This window comes from Cricetulus griseus, chromosome X (assembly GCF_003668045.3).
Source record: "Cricetulus griseus strain 17A/GY chromosome X, alternate assembly CriGri-PICRH-1.0, whole genome shotgun sequence".
In the NCBI taxonomy this organism is placed as follows: domain Eukaryota; kingdom Metazoa; phylum Chordata; class Mammalia; order Rodentia; family Cricetidae; genus Cricetulus; species Cricetulus griseus.
In genome coordinates this window covers 17,566,133-17,586,825 of record NC_048604.1, presented here as the reverse complement: position 1 = coordinate 17,586,825, position 20,693 = coordinate 17,566,133, and the positions used below count along the sequence as shown (strand labels likewise).

At 39.2% G+C, this 20,693-nt stretch overlaps 1 protein-coding gene across 1 annotated transcript in view; it reads right to left on the bottom strand.

Annotated features, from left to right (window-relative positions):
- The window catches only part of Gpc3 (glypican 3), a 417,341-nt gene that overhangs the window by 149,768 nt on the left and 246,880 nt on the right, over window positions 1-20,693 (bottom strand). Inside the window, exon 4 of the mRNA XM_027432108.2 lies at window positions 3,277-3,971. Within this exon, the coding sequence (XP_027287909.1) occupies window positions 3,277-3,971 (695 nt within the window). The remainder of the gene's footprint in view (window positions 1-3,276; window positions 3,972-20,693) is intronic.

Here is a 20,693-nt window from a genome sequence, read left to right as displayed (position 1 = left end):
TGAAAAGTCCTCCCATTGGTTGGGATGATGAGCCAAGTTTGGGAACTGAACATCTACATTCAGGAGTGCTGCCACTAATAAGACCCTGACATTGCCCACATGTGCTCTCCTGGTAGTCTATGGGATTGAGAACCACATTGGAGACACTAAAGCACCACAGATCATACTTAGGAAAGTCTAAGAGTGTCTCACCTATGTAGAAGAGCACAAAAATTTTCAGGATGTGAGATGGATTATAGCCACCAATCTAACCAGACAATATCCCTGGGTGGACACCTCATTCCATGATGTACATAGCTAGTCAAGAAAGCTGCTCTGCCCCCGCAACTCAGGAAAGGCATGACTTGAGATAGCTCTTGACACAACTGAACCTAAGAAAGGTTTGACTCTGTGGTGTTCCCATTTTCGCAACAAAAAGAATTAAGGGTGCTTCAGCAGAATCTTATTAATACTTAATTTTCAACCAGCTCTTGCTTTGAGGGATTCTGTGGGATTGTCAACATGAACGGAGTGCTTCAGTCTGTCAAGCCCATAGTTCTCTTCACCCTAATAAATAGCCCTGCCTGCTTGGAGCCTGTACAGAGTGTGGGCTGGAACATACCCAACCAATGATCCCCTAACCCCCACCAGGTGATACAGATGGCTTAGTCTTGGTGATCATATAACAGCAATGAAGCAGTACACATATGCTTTCCGGCTTAGTTCAGGCATTCCCAGGGGATGGCAGACTTCACGCTCTCATAACTAGATGGGAGCTGGGAGCAATCAGGCCCTTAATGGCCAAAACAGAAAGGGACTGCATCACTGAACACCTCTTGACAGCTAAGGCCTTTCCTCCTGAATGATAATGACACAAAATGTACTCCCCTACTGTATGCTAGGTGTGTGCATGAGCACACACTTACATGTACACATACCTAAAATGCAGCAGGTTTGAAAGTCTGAAATAGCTAGGCAATTTAAGTTCAGTATGTCTTTGCAAAATCCTAATGGTGCTTTTAGAGCCAAAGTCTGGAAGGATCTGCTGAGGGACAAAGTGATATGGCAGAAAGAATATTATATTGCAGCAGGAGAATATCTTGGATTCTGCTTCTGGCTATTTTATTAGCTAAATAACTTTGGGTATGCCTCCTGAGACTTTATTTTTCCATTTTCAAATGAATGGGATTAGACTATTTCATTTCTCACACAGTCTTTCCAACATTTGAATCACAGTAAAATGTTCAATATTTTGGAATTTATTCAGTTGCAGGTCCATCTACCAGTGAAACTGTGACATGTCAAGACTTCATATTGTCTTGCGAAGTTACGAATGCCTAGCACCTGACAAAGTTCCATGCATAAAGCAGTTGTTAAATATTCATTAAAACAGTGCACTTAGTTTTCTTTCTTGCTTCTTTTTTGTTTTGTTTTTCTCCTTTTTTGTTTTGTTTTTGAAAACATGGTCTTAGATTTACCCTGGAAGTCCTCGCAAACTCCCAATCCTCGTGCCTCAGTCCTGAGTACTGGGGCTGTGGGCACATGCCACTTGTGTCCTCCTACTTTTTAAGAGCACTGGGGGAAGGAATCATGCTTTTCTAGATCCGTTATGTTACAGTCACCTTTAAATACTCATACATCTTGCCTGAAAATGGTCTTATTTTCCTCTTACTGTAGACATGCTCGCAGTCCAATGCCCTGGCTTGGTGTTGGACACAGTGAGCCCTCAATCAATGTTAGTGAATGAATATATGGATGCACGTACTTTTCATTTTTCTAGTTCTGTGCAATTGACTTTTGCATAAGGCCCCAGAATCTGGCCTCGAATTATAAAGCAGTCAAGGGAATAATTAGCCATCGAAGAACACCATCGTTAGATAGGGCATTTCTGTTCCTTTTACTATAAAATATTTTCTGAGCAAATGGGTTCTAAATGACCAACACTGTGAATGGGGCAATTAGAGCATCTCCATAAGTAGCCATGCTGAGGGTTGTATCATTTCTGTCCTCCTTAGTTTAATTCACCAAAGAAACCAATTACCCCTATCACTTTGCACTTCAAGAGTTTAAAGACAAGGCCAACTAGCCCACACTGCTCTCTACAATCTGGATAAGCAAAGGCTCAGAGTACACAGCAATGCGCTGGAGAGAAGCTAAGAGCAGGAGTCAGCCAGGCCAGTCAAACCTGGGTTTGAATCCCAGCTCCCTCCATATAACAAGCTTGGAGATCTTGGAAGGCACTTAAGCTCTCTAAGCTTCACCCTCCCATTTGCAATGGGTACAATATTGAGACCCATCACATGGATGTCTATAATGTATTAAGATGCATGCTGGCCAGCAGAGCACCTGATATGGAGTAGGAGCTCAACAAGAGTAGTGTATTTTACTGTTCTGCCACATCCTCCTATGAAGCTGGCAGCAGTTAGGAATCAGTCATTGTCCTAAAATGACACAGCTGGAAGCTCTTGGCCATATGCTCTGTTCTACATTAGAAGTGGCTTTCACTTATGGTTCTATGACAAATTCTCCCAGAAGCCAGGAAAGCTGCTATCTCACTGGCAGAACTGTTCCTCTCCCATCACAAATCCCATAAGTCTTAGACTGGTATAATTAAGGCTGCAAACATGAATGTTGGGGAACACAGATGTTTTGCTTTTCTTATGTCCTTGTTTGGGTTTAGTTAGTAGGCACTAGTTGAATCTCTTCTCTTTAAAGTCACTCTCCAGCATGGTAATGTGGTATGTGTGATGAAGACCACAGAGCAAAATCAGAATAAAAGGTGAGGACAACTGAATGAAAATTCCAGTTTCCTAATCATGTCTCTTCCACTAACTATGTACCTGAGTGTGCAACATTCGATTTCACTACGATTCAGTTCCCTTGTTTATAAGAGAGAGGAAATAACAGAGTATTACCATAACGATCATGATAACAACAATAACAGCTAACATTCAATAAAGATTTGCCATCTACCATACAGATGCTAAGTGTCTGAATACATGCTATTCTTTTTACATGAGTTAGAAAAATGAGATGCATAAAGATAAAATTAGTTCCCAGTACTCTACAGTCAGGAAGTATGTGGAGCTAGAATTCAAAGCCTGGTATTACGATTCTGTAGCCTGTAGTTTTAGCATATGGCTTATCTCTGTGAGGTCATTCAACCCACCTGTCATCCTTGCTTACTCATTGCTTTCCTTTCTCTATTTTTGTATCACTATCTGCTGCTGGGGAGGTCATCCCACCCACCACCACAATGAAGGACAGTCCCTTAGAAAACTGAAGATTAGTACTTACAGTGGTGGTCAGCTTGCCTCCGTTCTTCTGCACATACTGGATGGAATCATGGATTGTGGAAAAGAGTCCGAGCAGCACGTTCTCCATGTCGTAGATTCTGTACATGCCGTTCACGAGTTCTTCAAGAGACAGAATGTATTCTCTCCAGTACTTGTCGATCTCCACCACACCTGCCATACAGCCTTGCATGACCACATTGCAATAACCACCGCAAGGCTTAACCATCATTAGTCCCTGGCAGTAAGAGCAGTACCACATTCTGGTGAGCATACGGCCACAGTCCTTACTGAACTTGAGGTGATCGGTAGTGTTGATTACTTCAATTCCGAGATTCAGGGCTTGAAGGAAGATTCTAGTGACTTGCAGTGACTTGGAAACCTGGGTCATGATGAGCTTGGGGAAACTGCCGAATACTTTCAGGTCACGTCTTGCTCCTCGGAGGCACTCGTTGATGTCTAATACTGACTCTGGCAGGCCTGGGTTCATCATCTGGGTGTAGATGACTGGGAAGAGGCTGTCAAACAGTTCATTGACCATATCATCCACGTTGATATCAGAACCCAAGATATAGAGAGACACATCTGTGAAAAATTCGCCCACAAATTCAAAAGCTTGTGGAGTCAGGCTGGGGTAGTTGTTCTTGAACATGGCATTGGTGTAGTTCTTGGCATGGCGAACAACAATTTCAAAGGCCTCTGTAAAACAGGAGAAAAAAAAGAGATGCCCACAAATTAAAGCATGAAATCCAGGGTATAAATGAATTTGATATGTCTCTGTTGTTTTGGTCATTAAGGTCCATTTTGCTTTAAAAATTGACACACATTCATTTCTGGCATTACCTATCTATATTCATGTAGTTGTTTTCTCCCATAAATCAATTTTCCTTTCTGAATGTGAGGTCCAAACTTTGATGTGCACATAAATTCTTAAACACACAAATTGTATTTCAAATGACAACAGCCAGGATTCAGTTAACACTTCAGCCTTTCATGAAAATATTGATTAAAAATTGGCTAAGTGAGAAGTTATTTCTCTTTCTCTCATTGATTCGTTCAGTTAAAAAGAAATTGCATTTAAGGACATTTCATTTTTAGACAGAGATAAATATTTGACAACAGACCACATAGTGTATAAACTCATATCAATTTGAGCCTGTTCAAACCCAGAGGAGAGGAAAGTTATTAGCTAAGAACAAAAAGATAACTCAAATTCAATCAGTTTGGGTAGATTTTCTCCAAATAACTTTAGAAGGAGTTATCTGACAGATTGCCAGACCTGGAAAACGTATTTGTCCACTGAATGGGTATCCGGGTGAGCAAAACAATCCATGCACTTATCTATACATTTGGTAGTGACAATAACTGCAAGCCAAACATCTGGAAGGATAAGTGCTGAGCTTTCTCGGTAAGTTCAGCCTCCGCATGGCTTGGAAGCTTCATCCAGTCTACAGAGACCACAAATCCAAGATGACATCTGCTGCTCAGTCCCTTGGCATAAAGCCCAATTAGTGTCACTGCTTTGAGAGAGAAAGCAGTCATGTTGTGTCATCCCATTTTCCCCAAACCAAAATATTCTAGACACAAATTATTCCAAATAACCAAAGTGTCATATTTATGTGCAAAAAGAAAAAACCACACAACAAAAGATTTGTTTTTTAAAAAAGAAAAAAAGTTTCCTCATATTTTACGCTGATACTTTCAGTTCCTTCTAAAATGCAAAGGTCCATGACAGATGCACTCTAAATGATGCCAATTCATGAGCCTTGCAAAATCAAATTATTACTACCTTCAGACTACTAGAGAGACTGTGTTCCTTGGGATCACTTAGCCCAACATTTCAGTCATCTGTGGCAGAAGTGAGCTCTAGGCTGAACAAGTGCCATCTGCCCTAGATCCCTCACAAGGCAGAACTCAATCCCCAGACTCTTCCCTGGAGCTCATCACAAGCCCAGCCATGTTGGAGAGGTGCCAGTGTAATTCTAAAGAGTTTTCAAGCCCACCAGAGTCCTAAAATGAATTTCAATTAGAACTTACCCATCTACAAAAGTTTTTGAGACTATGTGGACTGACTATAGGTCTGCGGCAGCTTCCGAACCACTGGGAGGCAAGGCACCAGTGTTTGTTGATTCCTTCCATTTTGCAACTGTGTGACCCCAGAGGAGCAAATTTTTCATTTCTGTCAATCACTACATGCTCACTAGTTTGTCCTCTTTTGTTTAGAACATTAAAGGATTCTTAGAAACTTTTATCTCACAACAGCCTTCTTAGTTACACTTGTTCCTTTCTTTCCCATCCTTGAATCAAATGTTGAACGAAGAAGCTATGTGACCATCTAGTCCAGTGCAAAGGACTAGTCACTCAATTGTTAAAATAATCGGAAACTTTGATATTTTCAATTATCTATTCATTTTAACTTTAGGTAGAAATATATTATGTGTTAGGTACTATGGATATATAAGCTAGATGGACATTAATGATATACCATTCTTGTCTCAGAAATATTCACAAGCAGCCAAGCACAGTGGCTCACACTTAGAAATCCAATATTTGGGAAGCAGAGGCAGGAGAAGTTCAAGGCCAGTGTGATCTACACAGGGAATTCCAGGCCAGCCGGTGTTACACAGTGAGACTCTATCTCAAAAAGAAATATTTACAGGCTGTATAGATTGGGTCTTACAAACCACGTACAAGAACATTATGACAGATACTTTCTACAATAACCTTCTGAATTTAGTATTGTCAACCCTGATTTAACAGATGATGAAATCGAGTCTCAGTAGAATGGACATATTTCCCCAAGGTCACACAGTTGCCCAGTAGAAGCAATCAATTCCAACCAGTGTCTCTAAGTGATGGTTACACCCTACATGCCCTCAAACTTGCAGTCTCAGACACAAATCCAAAAAAATCTTTGTAGAAAGTTAAGTTCTATTTTAAACTCATCATTTTCCCATCGGCTTTCTCATCTCTGAATGAAAATGTACCAGAAGAAATTGAAACCCAAAGACCAATAAAGCAGAGCGGCACTTTCACCTTTGCCTTGGGGCAGCATGAAGTAAGAGAAGGAGAAGACTGCTTCACAGACAGGTTACTCCTATTGGTCTCAATCATCCTGGCCACTCTGAAATGAATTCTCTGCCAAGTGAATTGTACCTGAATTGTGCTGTACTCAGGCTCTAAAATACAAGATACATGGCAAGAAAAGCCCACAGATCCTCCTGCCAATAACATTTCTTTTTCAAAGTTCTGTTGCTAGCACTGCTGGATCAATAGAAAAAGAAAATTACAAAAGATCATGAACTTGTCTACAGAAACAACAGCAGCACATATTGCAGGGGAAAGGGCTGGGGTACATATTGAACATCAAGCTCGAATGTGCTTTCTACAGCAGAGTCTACATCTCAGAAAGGACTTGGCACATCTCTGGATTTTGCCCAATTCCCTTGCTTCTGTATCACATGACAGCAGACAGAAGCACAAGGGCTCAGATAACGGTTTCACAGGGTCTCATAGAAAGTAATACTAGGTGAAAAGAAATGCTTGGCCTTCTTCAGTCATTTGAGGGTTCATGAAATAAAGTCAAGGGCAGGAGTAAATGCAAGGGAGTGTAAGTCCATTGATAACGGGGTCAGATAATCATGTATACTTTAGCTAGAAGTGACTTCCCTCTTTTTCTTTCCTTGGATGAAGTGAAGAGTTATGTCCAGTCAACACTAGAGTAAATCTAGTAGAATCAGAGCTATCATGAAGAACTTGTTATTAAAAACATCCACTGGCCCTTAAATCTACAGATTAAAATAAATGGATTTAATAAGTTGAGATATGCCCAGATACACATAAGTTTCCATTTTCTCTTTATTATTATTTTTTTACATTTTTATTGATTGATTGTGTGTGTGTGTGTGTGTGTGTGTGTGTGTGTGTGTGAGAGAGAGAGAGAGAGAGAGAGAGAGAGAGAGAGAGAGAGAGAGAGAGAGAGAGCATGCTTGCGGAGGACAAATTTTGGGAATCAGATCTCACATTCTACCACGTGAATTCTGGGGATCAGGATCAAAGTTACATTGCCAGGCTTGGTGAAAAGCTTAGGCATTTCACCAGCCCAGTCCCTAGATTTCTAAATGTTCCTATCACCATCCCTATCACAGATGCTAGTGCTGCCAATGTCCTCCTTAAAGTTTGATGCTCAATGACAGACACAGTTCTCCAGACATAGTTTCATGGAAGTGTACAGATCGTCTTTAAATGGTTCAACAATGTCTTCTGCTTCCCCCCCACTCAAGATCTATAGTCGACCACAGCAGCAGAACGGCTGTCTATCCTTAGTATACAGTGCTGGTGTTCCCGCATTCAGACCTACACTAAATGAAATGGGCTTTTATGTGCCTTTTCGGCAGGCAGCTGAGTACATTTTTTAAAAAGGAGAATATACTTGGGGTTGAAAGACAGGAAAAATAAATGAACCATGGAATCCCTTTCAAGGTCTGTAGAGTAAGCAATTGTTATAGAAACCAGTTATTTTTTCAAGGCAGTTTTTCCAGCACTGCAAGATGGCAACTACTTTATGAGAACTTTTTTTAAGATCCTAGGATGAATACTTCATAATGGATTGGACTGAAAACAGGCTTTATTTTCAAGTACAGGTACACAGATGGAAAAGGAAAACTAATTTTTCATGGGCCCCTGCAAGGTCCATGCCAGAATCTACGGCACACATGTGTCTATCTAGCCTCTTATGCACCTATGACAAAACCACATGTTCTTGGAATCATTTCTTTTAAACTGGCGAGGAAACGGAGGCTCAGAGGTTATATGACTCACACAGGTAATATTTCTAGTTGTCGTCCAGGACCTTGATTTAAAAGTACAGATGTTTAATCTTGATTAATTGATAGAATTAATAGATAGAATGTGGACTAGCTTCATAGCTAAAAACTCTTAGGGGATAGGGAGATAGCTCTGTTGGTAAAGGGTTTGCTGGAAAAGCATTAAAGATCTGAGTTCAATCCATAGAACCTATGAAAAAAATCTAGGCTTAGTGGCATGAGTTTATAATCCCAGTGCTGGGGAGGTGGAATCAGGAGGATCCCTGGCCAGTCTGTTTAACCTACTTAGAGAGCTCTAGACCAGAAAGATCTAGTCTTCAAAAAAGCAGCAAATAAACAAACAAAAACACAACAAGCAAGCAAACAAACAAACAAAATTCCCCAAAAGTAATATGGATGATGCCTAAGAGATGACTCCCAAGGTTGAACTGTGCTTCTACACGAGCACGTGCACACGCGCGCGCGCGCGCGCGCGCGCGCGCGCACACACACACACACACACACACACACACACACACACGTACAAGTTAAAAACTTATGAGTCCTAGACTTACAGATATATTATCCTTCTCTGGGTTTTACTTCAAGAAAGTTTTCACAGTGGCGATCCAAGAAAATAAAACTTGCCTTTTGAGTAGAGGAAGTTAATTCATGTATTCTCCATAACAAATATCTACCTTTCAAGGGATATAGAACTTTACCAATGTATCATGAAACTAAAGGAAAATGTTTTAATAACTTGGCCTCCTGAAGCTTTCCTATCATACCTCAGGGGGAAAGGGGACAAGCAAAAACCTTCTGAAGGTCATAGCCCAAAGACTTAGGACAGAGTAACCTAATGCATTTGATCATTAAATTGTAGACAGTTTGCATACCCCTTAGACATTAGCACAGCATCAGTGTGCCTAAAGTTGGGTAACAGTACACTACAATAGAGAAGGATATAAGATACAAACACTATTTGAGAAAGAGTTCCTAGGACCTCTGAGATGGCTCAATGGGTAAACATATTTGCCATGTAAGCCTGATGAGCTGAATTCAGTCCTTTGAACCCACAGCAGAAGACAATCAAGCCCTCAAAGCTGTCCTCTGACCCTAACCATGCTCCCTATGACACACACCCGGACATGTGTATGCCCATGCACACACCAGGCATGCTGTAACAGTGCTTAATAAAATACTTAGGATAACAAAGAAAATGTTCTTGGAGAACCCTGAAACTAATGTGAGAAGAGAGAATTTAAAGACAGTAGAAAAAAATGAAGCCTCTAGCACCTACAGCTATAGTCACAGTTACAGCAAGCATCGAATACCTTAGCCCCTAGCCAGATTAACATAAAACTTCACATTAAAAGTGAGTTTATTAAACTAGCAATCATAAGCCATGTTAAAAGGCAAGGAAATGAAGGCACAGTTTGAAGACAGAAAACCACTGTGACACCCATATTCAGTTATGGTATAGAATATGCAAGAGCATATGGGTGATTTAAACTCAAAGATGAAAACTATAAGCACCGTCAGAAGGAAATCCTAGAAATCAAATGTGCTGAAACAGAAATGAGGCGTATCTTTCATGGGCTCATCAGTATACTAGATGCAACCAGGGATAGGAGCAGTGAACTTGGTGAAAACTCATAAAGCTTCCTAACCAAAATGGGAAAAATGAAGGAAGGAATGAGAATATCTAAGAAATGGAAGCCGTAAAATATGAATTGTGCAGAACTGTAAAGGAGGAACAAAGATCATTGGGCAGAAGTATTTGAGATATCATGGCCAAGAATTTTCCAAAATTCTTGAGACACTCACAAAACAAGGCAAGCGAAGACCAAAATGTCAACCCAGAGGTACACATTGAAACTGCACAAAGCCAAAGATACACTGAAAGCGGCCCAGGAGGTTGTGGACACAGTAAAGACGGCATCAATGACAGCAGAAGTGATGCAAATAAACCAGTACAGCGGAACAGTTCAAAGGGGGGACAACAGAGCGGCCTGCTGATCTAGTGCTTTGAATCAGCACCACACTCCATCAGAAGTGAAAAAGAAATAGGAACTTTCTCACACAAAATGGAGGGAGTTTTGTCACTGGTAAGATGGACAAGAAGTATTTAAACAAATTACAATTACTAATTCTGCAGGAAGGATGGATAGAAAGATGGAAGGGAGGGGGGTTATCAATGATGAATAAAGAAGATAAAAGTTGTTTTCTGTTTCTTTTTCTTAACTGATCAATGTCTCAATGGTAGAACACTTTCCCTAGCATTAGTGAGACACTGAATTAAATCCGAAGTGTCATTAAATGGATGAATGAATGCATTAAATAAAATATAACAGTAACAAAAACAACCCTCTTAGAAAATAGACAAAATATTCGAAGAGGCACTTCAAAGAGGATTCACAGATCCCAAACAAATAGAGAAAAGATGTTCCATAGCATACATCTTTATGGAATTAAAAAGTAAAGTAATAATGAGATGCCATTGGATAGGCATTAGAATATTTAAGTCATACAACTGACAATACCAAATACCACAAGGGTCTAGGGCAGTGTTTCTCAACCTTGCTAATGCTGTGACCCTTTAATACAGTTGTGGTGACTTCCAACCATAAAATTATCTCTATTGCTACTCCATAACGGTAATTTTGCTACTGTTGTGAATTGTACCGTAAATATGTGTGTTTTTGGATGGTTTGGGGCAACTCTTCAGAGGGTTTCAACCCACAGGTTGAGAACCTCTGGTGTGGAGCACCAGCAGCAGACACTGGGGTATCTGGTGGGGATACAAGATGATGCAACTATTTTAAATGACAGACAGTTTCTTATCAAACAAAACATTTTGTCATGTTATCCAGAGATTGTGCTTCCCTTATCACCTACTTGATTTTTCTTTCAAATTTAAAACTGCTTTAAGTAAAGCCTATTAATTTTTGAAAGTGCCAGATCTTTAGAACTCAGTTTTTGATGGAACTAGTGATGAGAACCACTGAACACAATTAAGTCACTCCCTCTTTTTTCCTTCAAGTTTCTTTGACATTTTGTTCATGAAAAGGGGAGTTTTAGCACACAATAGATGCCATTTGACATCAATGTAATTTTAGTTGGAAAAAAAAACACTGCAAAAATTGAATGAACCAAAACACCTAAACAGGTAGCGCATTTCAATGTTATTTTTGAATATTGAATGGTTTTTTGAAAACCAGTCACACAGACACAGAAAGTTTAGGTTATATAAGTAAGGGTTTTCATTTTTGAAAATAGTTCATAGAGAAGACACTAAAACATTAATTAGTTCAATTTCTGCTGTATTTTTGTGTGCTTTACAATTCATAGTAAATTAACCAGAACTGACTAAGCTTAGGAATGAATTGCAATTAAATATAAGTCATTTATTTATGCAGGACTAGGACCAGCCTATAAACATAAATAATCTCAGTTTTTACATTTTACCTAAGCTTCCAAACATAAGGTACACCAATTAGCAGTAAAGAAATGATTGAATGAAAGGAATATATTTTCATGGGTTATTACATATATCATTAGAGATAGGCAATAGATAGACAGACAGACAGACAGACAGACAGACAGACAGACAGACAGATATGGATGAGTGGGTGGATGGATGGATGGATGGATGGATGGATGGATGGATGGATGGACAGATAGGTAAATAAATTTTCCTCCAAAGGCTGTTACAGACTAGAGAAGACAATTAAAATGATTTATTGCAAGGGTCCTCAGAAGCAAGAAGTGAAAATCTGTACTAGAAAATTTATGAGCCTGCAACAGTTGACCACACTTTTGCCCCATTAGCCCAATTAGTTCTTATCATTTACTGTCCATTAGTTTTCCCGAACAACTAGTTTTCTTTCACCTTCTGGACTCTGTGAGTCATGTAACTCATAATTTTTCCCTCCTCACATTTATGACTCGAAAGCTTACAGCTAAATTTATAGTCTGCCTCTATCAAGCATAATAAACTCCATGTCATGTGTTTTTGTGTCATAACCCTACTCCATCTTCCCTATCTGTATTTTTCCACTGGCTTGAGGGTTCGTGGGTATTTTAGTTACAGTGCACCTCATTTTCATTGTGTAAGTCTTAAAGAGAATTTAAAATTCTTTGGGGAATAAGGTAGAATGCAAATAAACAAATAGGTAAATAAGGACATGGAGGAAGACAAAATACAGTTGCAATGACATAGTCTGATGGCTGGAGTGGCAATCACAGAAGCATTCCAACTTATAAAAGGGTGGGGTCCTTTCAGCTGCTGCCAGAGTCCTCTTTTTACTACATCTTTACGACATCTTTAACCTACATCTTAAAAACTGGGGTTAAATGTACCTAACCACTTTAAAATGAGGTAGGCTTTAATACAACTGGTTTCAACAGGGCTAAAAAATGCATGTGTTCATATGGATACAGGAATACGATTTCCCTGGTAACTTGACAGAATAGTGTAGGAGTACTTCGGAGGAAAATCTAAATTTTTTTATATTGATAAAGCTTGATTTTAATAACAATTTTCCTATAAAAGCCACAGAGTTAAGACATCTATTTTACCCATTTGATTGTGGGCACACCAAGAATAACTTCAGTTATTGTGAAAGAATATTGTAGCCAGGCATTTTTCACACTCTCAACCTGATGAGCTTTTTCTACGACATGATCCTTAGTCTTTTCCAAATCTTTTCTGGCTTCCATGATTTCATTTGGACTAGCCATATCTCAATCTGATCTTGTTTATTCAGGGTTCCCATGCCTAAGAAGTGACATCCACTAAGAGAGACACCAGGGTCACATTCTCAGAATTTCAGCTCATTCTTTACAAAAGAAAGTTCAATGCTATCCAAAGAAGTAAAGTTCTGCAGTTTCCTTAAGAATTCACATGCTAAATAATTAAAGAAAAGGTCATGCTCCAGAGACTATGGCAAGGCTCATGTATTACTAGACACAACTGTGAAAATAATGACTTGTTTTAACTGAATCAAAAACGAACGAACGAACAAACAAACACACACACTATCACATCATAGTCTAGGTCTGGGTCTTGTTTCGTCAACTTCTGGAAGTTTTGCCGTATAATCCATTATCATGATTCATGAACCAAATGTAAGTGTTTTCTTCCTTTAAGTACTTCCTAACCTAAGCTTAGAAAAATAAAAATTAAATATGTGCCTTTTGGAGAAGATACTGAATGAAAGTTTCTGTTCCATTAAGAGGGAGTGGTGCCATTTAAAGGTTGGCATGCAAACCTTCCTATAGTGACTTTAGTTAATGAGAATCTCTGTTTCTGTTTAATGTAACTTAAATTATTGACATAAAGAGCAAACTGCCTAGAGGAGCTTCTGTGTTGTTAGGCGAATTGCCACATATGTTTTATACTACTGCCCTTTTTAATTGCTTAGACACTGAACTACTATCCCAAGGAAGATAAACTGTCAATGGTTTATGAAACTCTTGTTCTGTTAGACAATTCTTTTCCTTTTTAAAAATTTTATGTATATAGGATCTTTGCATGCATGAGTGTCTGTGTACTGCATGTGTGCCTGATGCCCAGAGAAATCAGAAAAGGGTATCAGACCTACTAGGACTGGAGCTGTAGACAGTTGTAAGCTGCAAAAGCAACAAGTGCTCTTAACCACTGAGCCATCTCTCTATCCCCCCAACCCTTGTTCTTTTTTATTAAAGATTTCTTTTTATTTTATATGCATAGTTGTTTTGCCTGCATGTAAGTCTGTGTAAGGGTGCCAGATCCCCTGGAACTGCAGTTACAGACATCTGTGAGCTGCCATGTGGGTGTTGGGAATTGAACCCTTGTTCTTGAAGAGACATTTGTCTGTAACTTGCTAGTAAAGATTTGTATAGAATTTGGCATTTCCACAAGTACTTCATAGCCAAAACTTTAATGACAACAAAGCAACAGATAACATGCTTTTCCCCACAGTTACTGGAAAGAACAGTCTCCCCTTTACTCCCATTAGCAACAGGATTACCAAATCTGAGTTGCTAAAAGCTACACACGCACACTCTTCTGAAGGCATAATTCTTTCATTAACTCAGCAGATACTTCACTGAGCTATCCATGTAACAATATTTTATTCAGCTGTTACAGAGATCTAGGAGACACATGTTGTTCTCTTATGTAAGAAGAGACTGATCTGTGGTATGTGACCCAAGGCCTAAAATTGTTGCAACCCTTGTTTCTCCTCCTGTCCCTCAAGTCATACTGCCAGTATAAATACCAACTTGTTAGGCACCTAAATAAACACAGGACCCTGTATTTGTGATGTTAACAACATTAAACACTTACTCAAAAACTAAAGATCATTTGTGAGCTATTTTAGTTGTCCCATTAGACTGATTACATTAATTGTATAAATATTTGTTTCACATAATATTTATTGAATACATACTATCTGCTAGACTGTGGGTAGAGCACAAAACTGCCTTATCTCTAAAGGCTTGTAATTGCCAGCTGTTGAAAAGCACAAAATACCATGTGTATATGAAAGTGCACTTTGTTCTAAGAATCTTTCATAGCTTAAATATAGACAGTATATAGCTCACTAAGTCACCATAACATATCTGTAAAGTAATTCATATCACTTCAGATGTTGGAAATTGTTATTCTGTTTTATTTATATCCTTCCTTCTCCATCACTGAAAGAGAGAGAGAGAGAGAGAGAGAGAGAGAGAGAGAGAGAGAGAGAGAGAGTGTGTGTGTGTGTGTGTGTATGTGCACTGGTGCATACATGTAGCTAAGGGAGGCATTATTATCCCAATTTCACACATGAGCTAGCTGAAATTAAGACTGGATCTAAGTAATAGAGCTATGTGGTTCATGGTTGCAGCAATGGAACACAGGACTCTTGGTTCTGTGTACAATGTTGTTACCATTATATTCAAGGCTAAATATTACATAGCACTTGAAGATAAGGTTCAGGAATAATAAGGAACTAGCAATCTTGGTCTACTTACTGTGTCAGACAATGTTTCAAGTATTTTATGTGAATTAATTCACATAATTATCTAAACCACCCTATAAGAAATGTCTACTGCTTTCTCCACTCCATGGGTAAGAAAATTGAGCCAAAGAGAAGCTGAATAAGTAGAAGAGACAAGATGTGAATTTATGCAGTCTCAAACCAGAGAGATTGCCCACAAAACCATTGCACACTACTGCCTGAACAGTTATACCCATCTAAGCTAGGAGGATGGTTCATGGATAAAGTGCTTGCCACTCAGAGATAAGGGCCTGACTTCAGATTCCTTAGGACCCACATAAAGCTAGAAGCAGTAGCACATATCTGTAATTCTAGTGCTCTCACAGAAAGAGGGAAGGCAGGGATAGGAGAATCATGGGAAGTTCATGAGCCAACTAGCCTGGAGTATGCAACGAAAAGAGACCCAATGTTATACCAGGTAGAAAGAGACAACCAATATGCAAAGTTGTTCTCTGACCTCTGCACATATGCCATAGTACAGTTGCCTGATCCCCTCCTACATACAGACAAAAAAGATGCATCTGTTTCTCATAGTCTGTGTCCATTTCCTTTTTCTTTCCTGTTGCTTGAATTCGACATAAACTTAATGCTTCAGTTCCTTGGCTACACTGAATCTACTGAATAGATAAGAAAATAATTCCATGACATGGATAACATGTGAGGAGTATGGCCAAAGCTGACTCATTCCAATTACTTATAAGAACAGTAATTTCTTCAGAAATCTACTGCCTGTGGTACCTTACAGTCACAATGGAATGGAAATTAAAAGAAAATAAGCAGAAAGGGATTATTGATAGGTGTATGGGGCCTCAGAGCTCTGCGGTAGCCATAAAATGATGGTATTTAATGGAAAAGCTAGTCTTTGTTTTGTTTTGAAAGTCAGGCCTTCCATCGAAGTACAGGCCTTTAAAGAGGCTACTGGCAGAGGAAGGACAGAATGGCTAGAATCTTGACAATTTTTTAAAAAACTCAGTCTCCAGGAGAATACAACATGAGACTAAAGGAAAGTGAATACTGGAGCATTTGTGAAGCCTGGAGGAGTTCTAAAGCCTGTTCTGATTAACTCAGAGGAGAGAAGAGCTACTTGGATGCATTCACTGAGCTCTGGCAGTGAGCAAAGTCTTAGCAAGAAGAGAAGTGCCACCCATTGGACTCCAGCCAAGTTTAAGGGCAGGGAGGAAGTGTTGCCATCCAAAGGTCAATTGTATAGCTTTCCTGTGAGCTTGTCAAAGGGATGAAATTTTACCTAAAGGTAAAATTTACCTAAAGGCTAAAGCCAAGTACCCTTATATTCTAGAAACATTATTGATCCAGATTTGGTTCCCAGTATGCATATGATGGCTCACTACAGCCTGTAACTCTAGTTTAAGGGGATCTGATGCCCTCTTCTGGCCTCCCGGGCATCAGGCATACAAAAGTACCCTTACATAGGGACAGGCAAGACACTCAAACACATTAAAGTAAAATAAAATCTTAAAGAAGTCGTATTTGTAGAAGCTGAAAGTAGAATGGTGGATGTTATATCCCAGGTGAGAACAAAAGAGAGGCATTAATTAAAGGGTACAAATTCTTAGTCATATAAGATGAAAAAAGTCCTAGGAATACAACATATTTTTCCAGTAGTAAATTTCACCAAGAGAATAGATCTCATGTTTTAATCATAAAATAACAATAAATCAAGAATGTAGAAGAAAAGTTTTTGAAGGAACAAATACACTTATGGCATACATTGTGGTCATAGTTTTATGGCTGTGCTCTTATAACCAAATTAAGCTGCAAACATATGCTTTCTGTATGTCAACTATGCACCAATAAAGTGAAGAAATATACAGTACCATTGTGATATAGAAGTTAGGATATCAAATCTTTCTAGGCCTGAATAACATAGTCATTTGTGTTTGTTCCTTTCCAATCAAAGGAGGTTGTGCTGTCACCTTAATTATTGGCAGTAGCAATTATTAGAGGTTTTAGCAACTACCTAAGTAGCCTAAGATGCAAGTGAAAATGGCAAATAAATTTGTTAGAGCCAGGCAGAGTAGTTCATGCCTATAACCCCAGGACTTGGGTGGTGAAGACAGGAGAGTCAGGAGTTTGAGAACAGCCTCAATTACAGAGTGAATTAGAGGCCAACCTGGGACACATGAGAGTCTGTCTAAAAAATGACTCCCCTAAAAAACAAATGAGTTAGAAAAAATGTCTTTTATTAAACATTCAATTTTTTTTTTGTTTTTAACAGGCACAAAATTTAAGATTCCAATCTATAACACAAAGGCCACAGTCCTCTGAAGAAAATGGAATGTGCCTTGCATCTGGGAAAACATCTTCCTTACAAAGCAATGTCTTAGTTGTCTGTATTGTACTGTGAAAAGCATTGCATGCGAGGTTACTGAGTACAAACCAGGTGGCCTTATGAAATTTGATGCTCTGAACAATCTTGAACAGTTGACTACAGTAACAAAAAGGTGGAAATGGGTTTGATAGAAGTTTAGAAATAAAGGAGGTGAAGCAACAGGGATAACCCTAAAATCATAATCTAGAAGAAAAGAAGTATGGTCAGAAATTGTAGGCAGCCACTCTCACAAATATAAACACTTGCTTCAGCTTCCTTGTTTTATATTGTCTATATATCCCCTAGCAGCCATTATATATGATGCCACAGTCTTGGAGAAAACCCCAGGTTCTGAGCTAAAAACAGGATTACAGACAAGGGCACATTTTGCCTCAATTTGTCACTAAATTTCTAATAAACCCCAAGTCATTATTTGCATAAGACCACAGACTATGATTTCAGAATTCTCTGACAAGCCTCAAAAGTTGAGCTCAGAAGATCTTTCCTGACAAGATGTTTTTCTTTTTCCCGAAATTCCACCCCGGTAGTCAATCAGCTCATCTGGTTTTAACTCATTAACGTCATAGTTCATGATCTTTATAGTTCCATGCGGACAGCAGAATCTCTGCTTAGTGGGGGGAGGCTGTGTGTTCTTATTTGCAGGACAGAGGGCATTTCCTCTTGGAAATATTGCAAGTGTTTGCAGTCCTAAGAAACTTTTGGAAGCAAATGGAACTGAATGAGTAATCAAACATCCATTTTTTGATAACTAACTTCTTAGAATTTTCTCTTGTTTTTAGGCCATTTTTGGTGGTGGCTGAAGCCTTCACAATTGCTGCAGACAAAAATTCAGCTAGGATTAAGGCTCAGAATTCAGTTGGTTTGGTGATAAAATACATACCAATGACTATATTATTCAGGCCTACGGAGATTAGGTGATCTACCTCCCAGATCATAATGGTACCTGTACTTTTCACTTTATTGAGCTTTACTTGACATACAAAAACATATGCTTGTAAGTTCATTTCCTCCCTCTTCATTACCATATCCCTCACCCCTATAAGCATAATTTAAAATTTTAATATGAAAGGAATAGAGAAAAGGATTACATCAGAGGAAAACAGTTCAATCTAGACAGATGGACAAGTGAAATTTTAAACTCATCTTTGAGAAAGGAAATGCACCAATTGTCCATGCCAGCACCATTTCTGTGTGTTCTCAGTGCACTAACAATTTCTGGGCTCAAAGGCAATAACTCCCAAATTACTGTAAGGCCTGGACACTATTTTAAAATAATGCTTGGAGTGACCTGATGTCTAAAGTGGCTTTCTGCCAAAAGGACCTTTGCCATAGTGCTACATTCAAGAGAGCTTATTTTAAATGGGCATTAAAAAATAGCCATTGCTGTAATTTGGCAATATGCCTGGAAAGGGGTGATTTTGAGATTAGGTGTTTTAAACAGAATCGCTAAAACACAGCTAGAGTTGCCATCTCTAATGAAGTCTGCTCCTGTTGCTTAGCACTTTCCTTAACCGTGCGTCTGGGGGGGGCACTTGTGCAGACTTGGGTGTGAGATGCCCTTGACTCCAGCATAAAGGAAGACAAAAATGACTGCTTCCACTTTAGCAGACAACACTCTGCCTGACCCAAGCTATACCTTCCAAATCCTGGGATCTAGAGCAGTGGAGTTGACATCACTGATAATTCTGTCTAGACTGAAAAAGAAAACAGTCCCTTCAAAATGTTATTGTTAAAGTCAGAGACCAAGAGATGAACTGGAATTCAGATTTTTCGTTTCCTAAAATCTCCATCTGGGAGTCAATAAAGCCAGCATCTCTAGCCCAGAATGGACAAAACCAGAGGATACAAATCATCTGAGCACAGAGGGGAACAAGACATAGTGGTACAAGGCTGGGCAATGGTGATGCACACACTAATCCCAACACTAGGGAGGCAGAAGCAAGCTGATCTCTGTGAGTTCAAGCTCACCCTCATCTAAAGAGTGAGTTCTAGGACAGCCAAGACAATTCTAGCTCACCCTGACACCAATGCTTCATTTTAATTTTGATGTTAATGATGTTCAAATCATTCATGTATTGAGCCAATAATTCGGTTACCCTTTGTCTGCCCTGTGTCTCTGAACTTCTTCGGACTGTTCAGATCTGAGATTTTACTACAGAACAAGGCACAGATGCCTATATTCCAACCATTTCTAACATGCTTCTTTTCCACGTGTCCCTTTGCTCTCTCTGTACTGACTTGTTCTCCTTCCCCTGTATCTCTAAAAGAATGCTAGATACAGGACACTAAATGTTTCCATGTAAAAAAATAAGGAAATAAAGTTTACCTGTCAATTATAAATGCTTGTTAAAGTGCAATGATATGGTATATAGTGCATATTTTGAAAGCCAAGGGGTTATGTAGGTCAGCTTACAAACTGGTTATCAAACTTGCTTTCAAAAATGATTGGGCCAGGTGGAAATGTTCATTTATTTGAACATAGGTAAGTCAGAATTGATGCCAAAACAAAGACGACTGCATGGTGTCAGTGCATACAAACATCAAGAAAGGCTGGTTGTTGGCAAACAATCATGAAAACGTCTTCCCTATTAGTCTTCCCAGCATAGTTGGATTCATGTTTCTCAGTTACTGTGTTTGGGCTGATAGTAGTATTCACATCCAGCATTCCTCATACTCACTGTGCCGTTTTTTCACCACATTGAAATGAATATTCACTGGAGACAGTACTGATGCGATGATCCAGGCTATCATCAGGTAATTGATATCAGCAGATACATTTGACAACGATGACTAAGCCTCTTGTTGTGGTGATTATTACACTTTATGGATAGAAAAATGGAGGCACAGGAAGCAAAACAAAGCTGCCAAAACCCACACAATTCCTAAGTGGTACAGAGCTGGAAATCAAGGTGAATTGTTCAGCATTCTTCTCTAACATTCAATATGAGAGACCAGCCATTCTCCTTGGTGTGAGACAGAGGGTAGCACCAACTGGCATATTCATTATTAATGAAATTGAAAATAATATACAAAGAGGGAATAGGATCTTTATTTTTTTATTAGTTGTAAGGCTCTGGGGAGATGGCTCTATTGGGAATCATACTTGCCCCATACACATGAGGACATGAGTTTGATCTCAAACCCCATGTGAAAAGTCAGGAATGTTGGCATGCACTAGGAACTTCACTGCTAGAGAAGTGGAGACAGGTGGAGGCTTAGGCCTCACTGGCCAGCCAGTCTA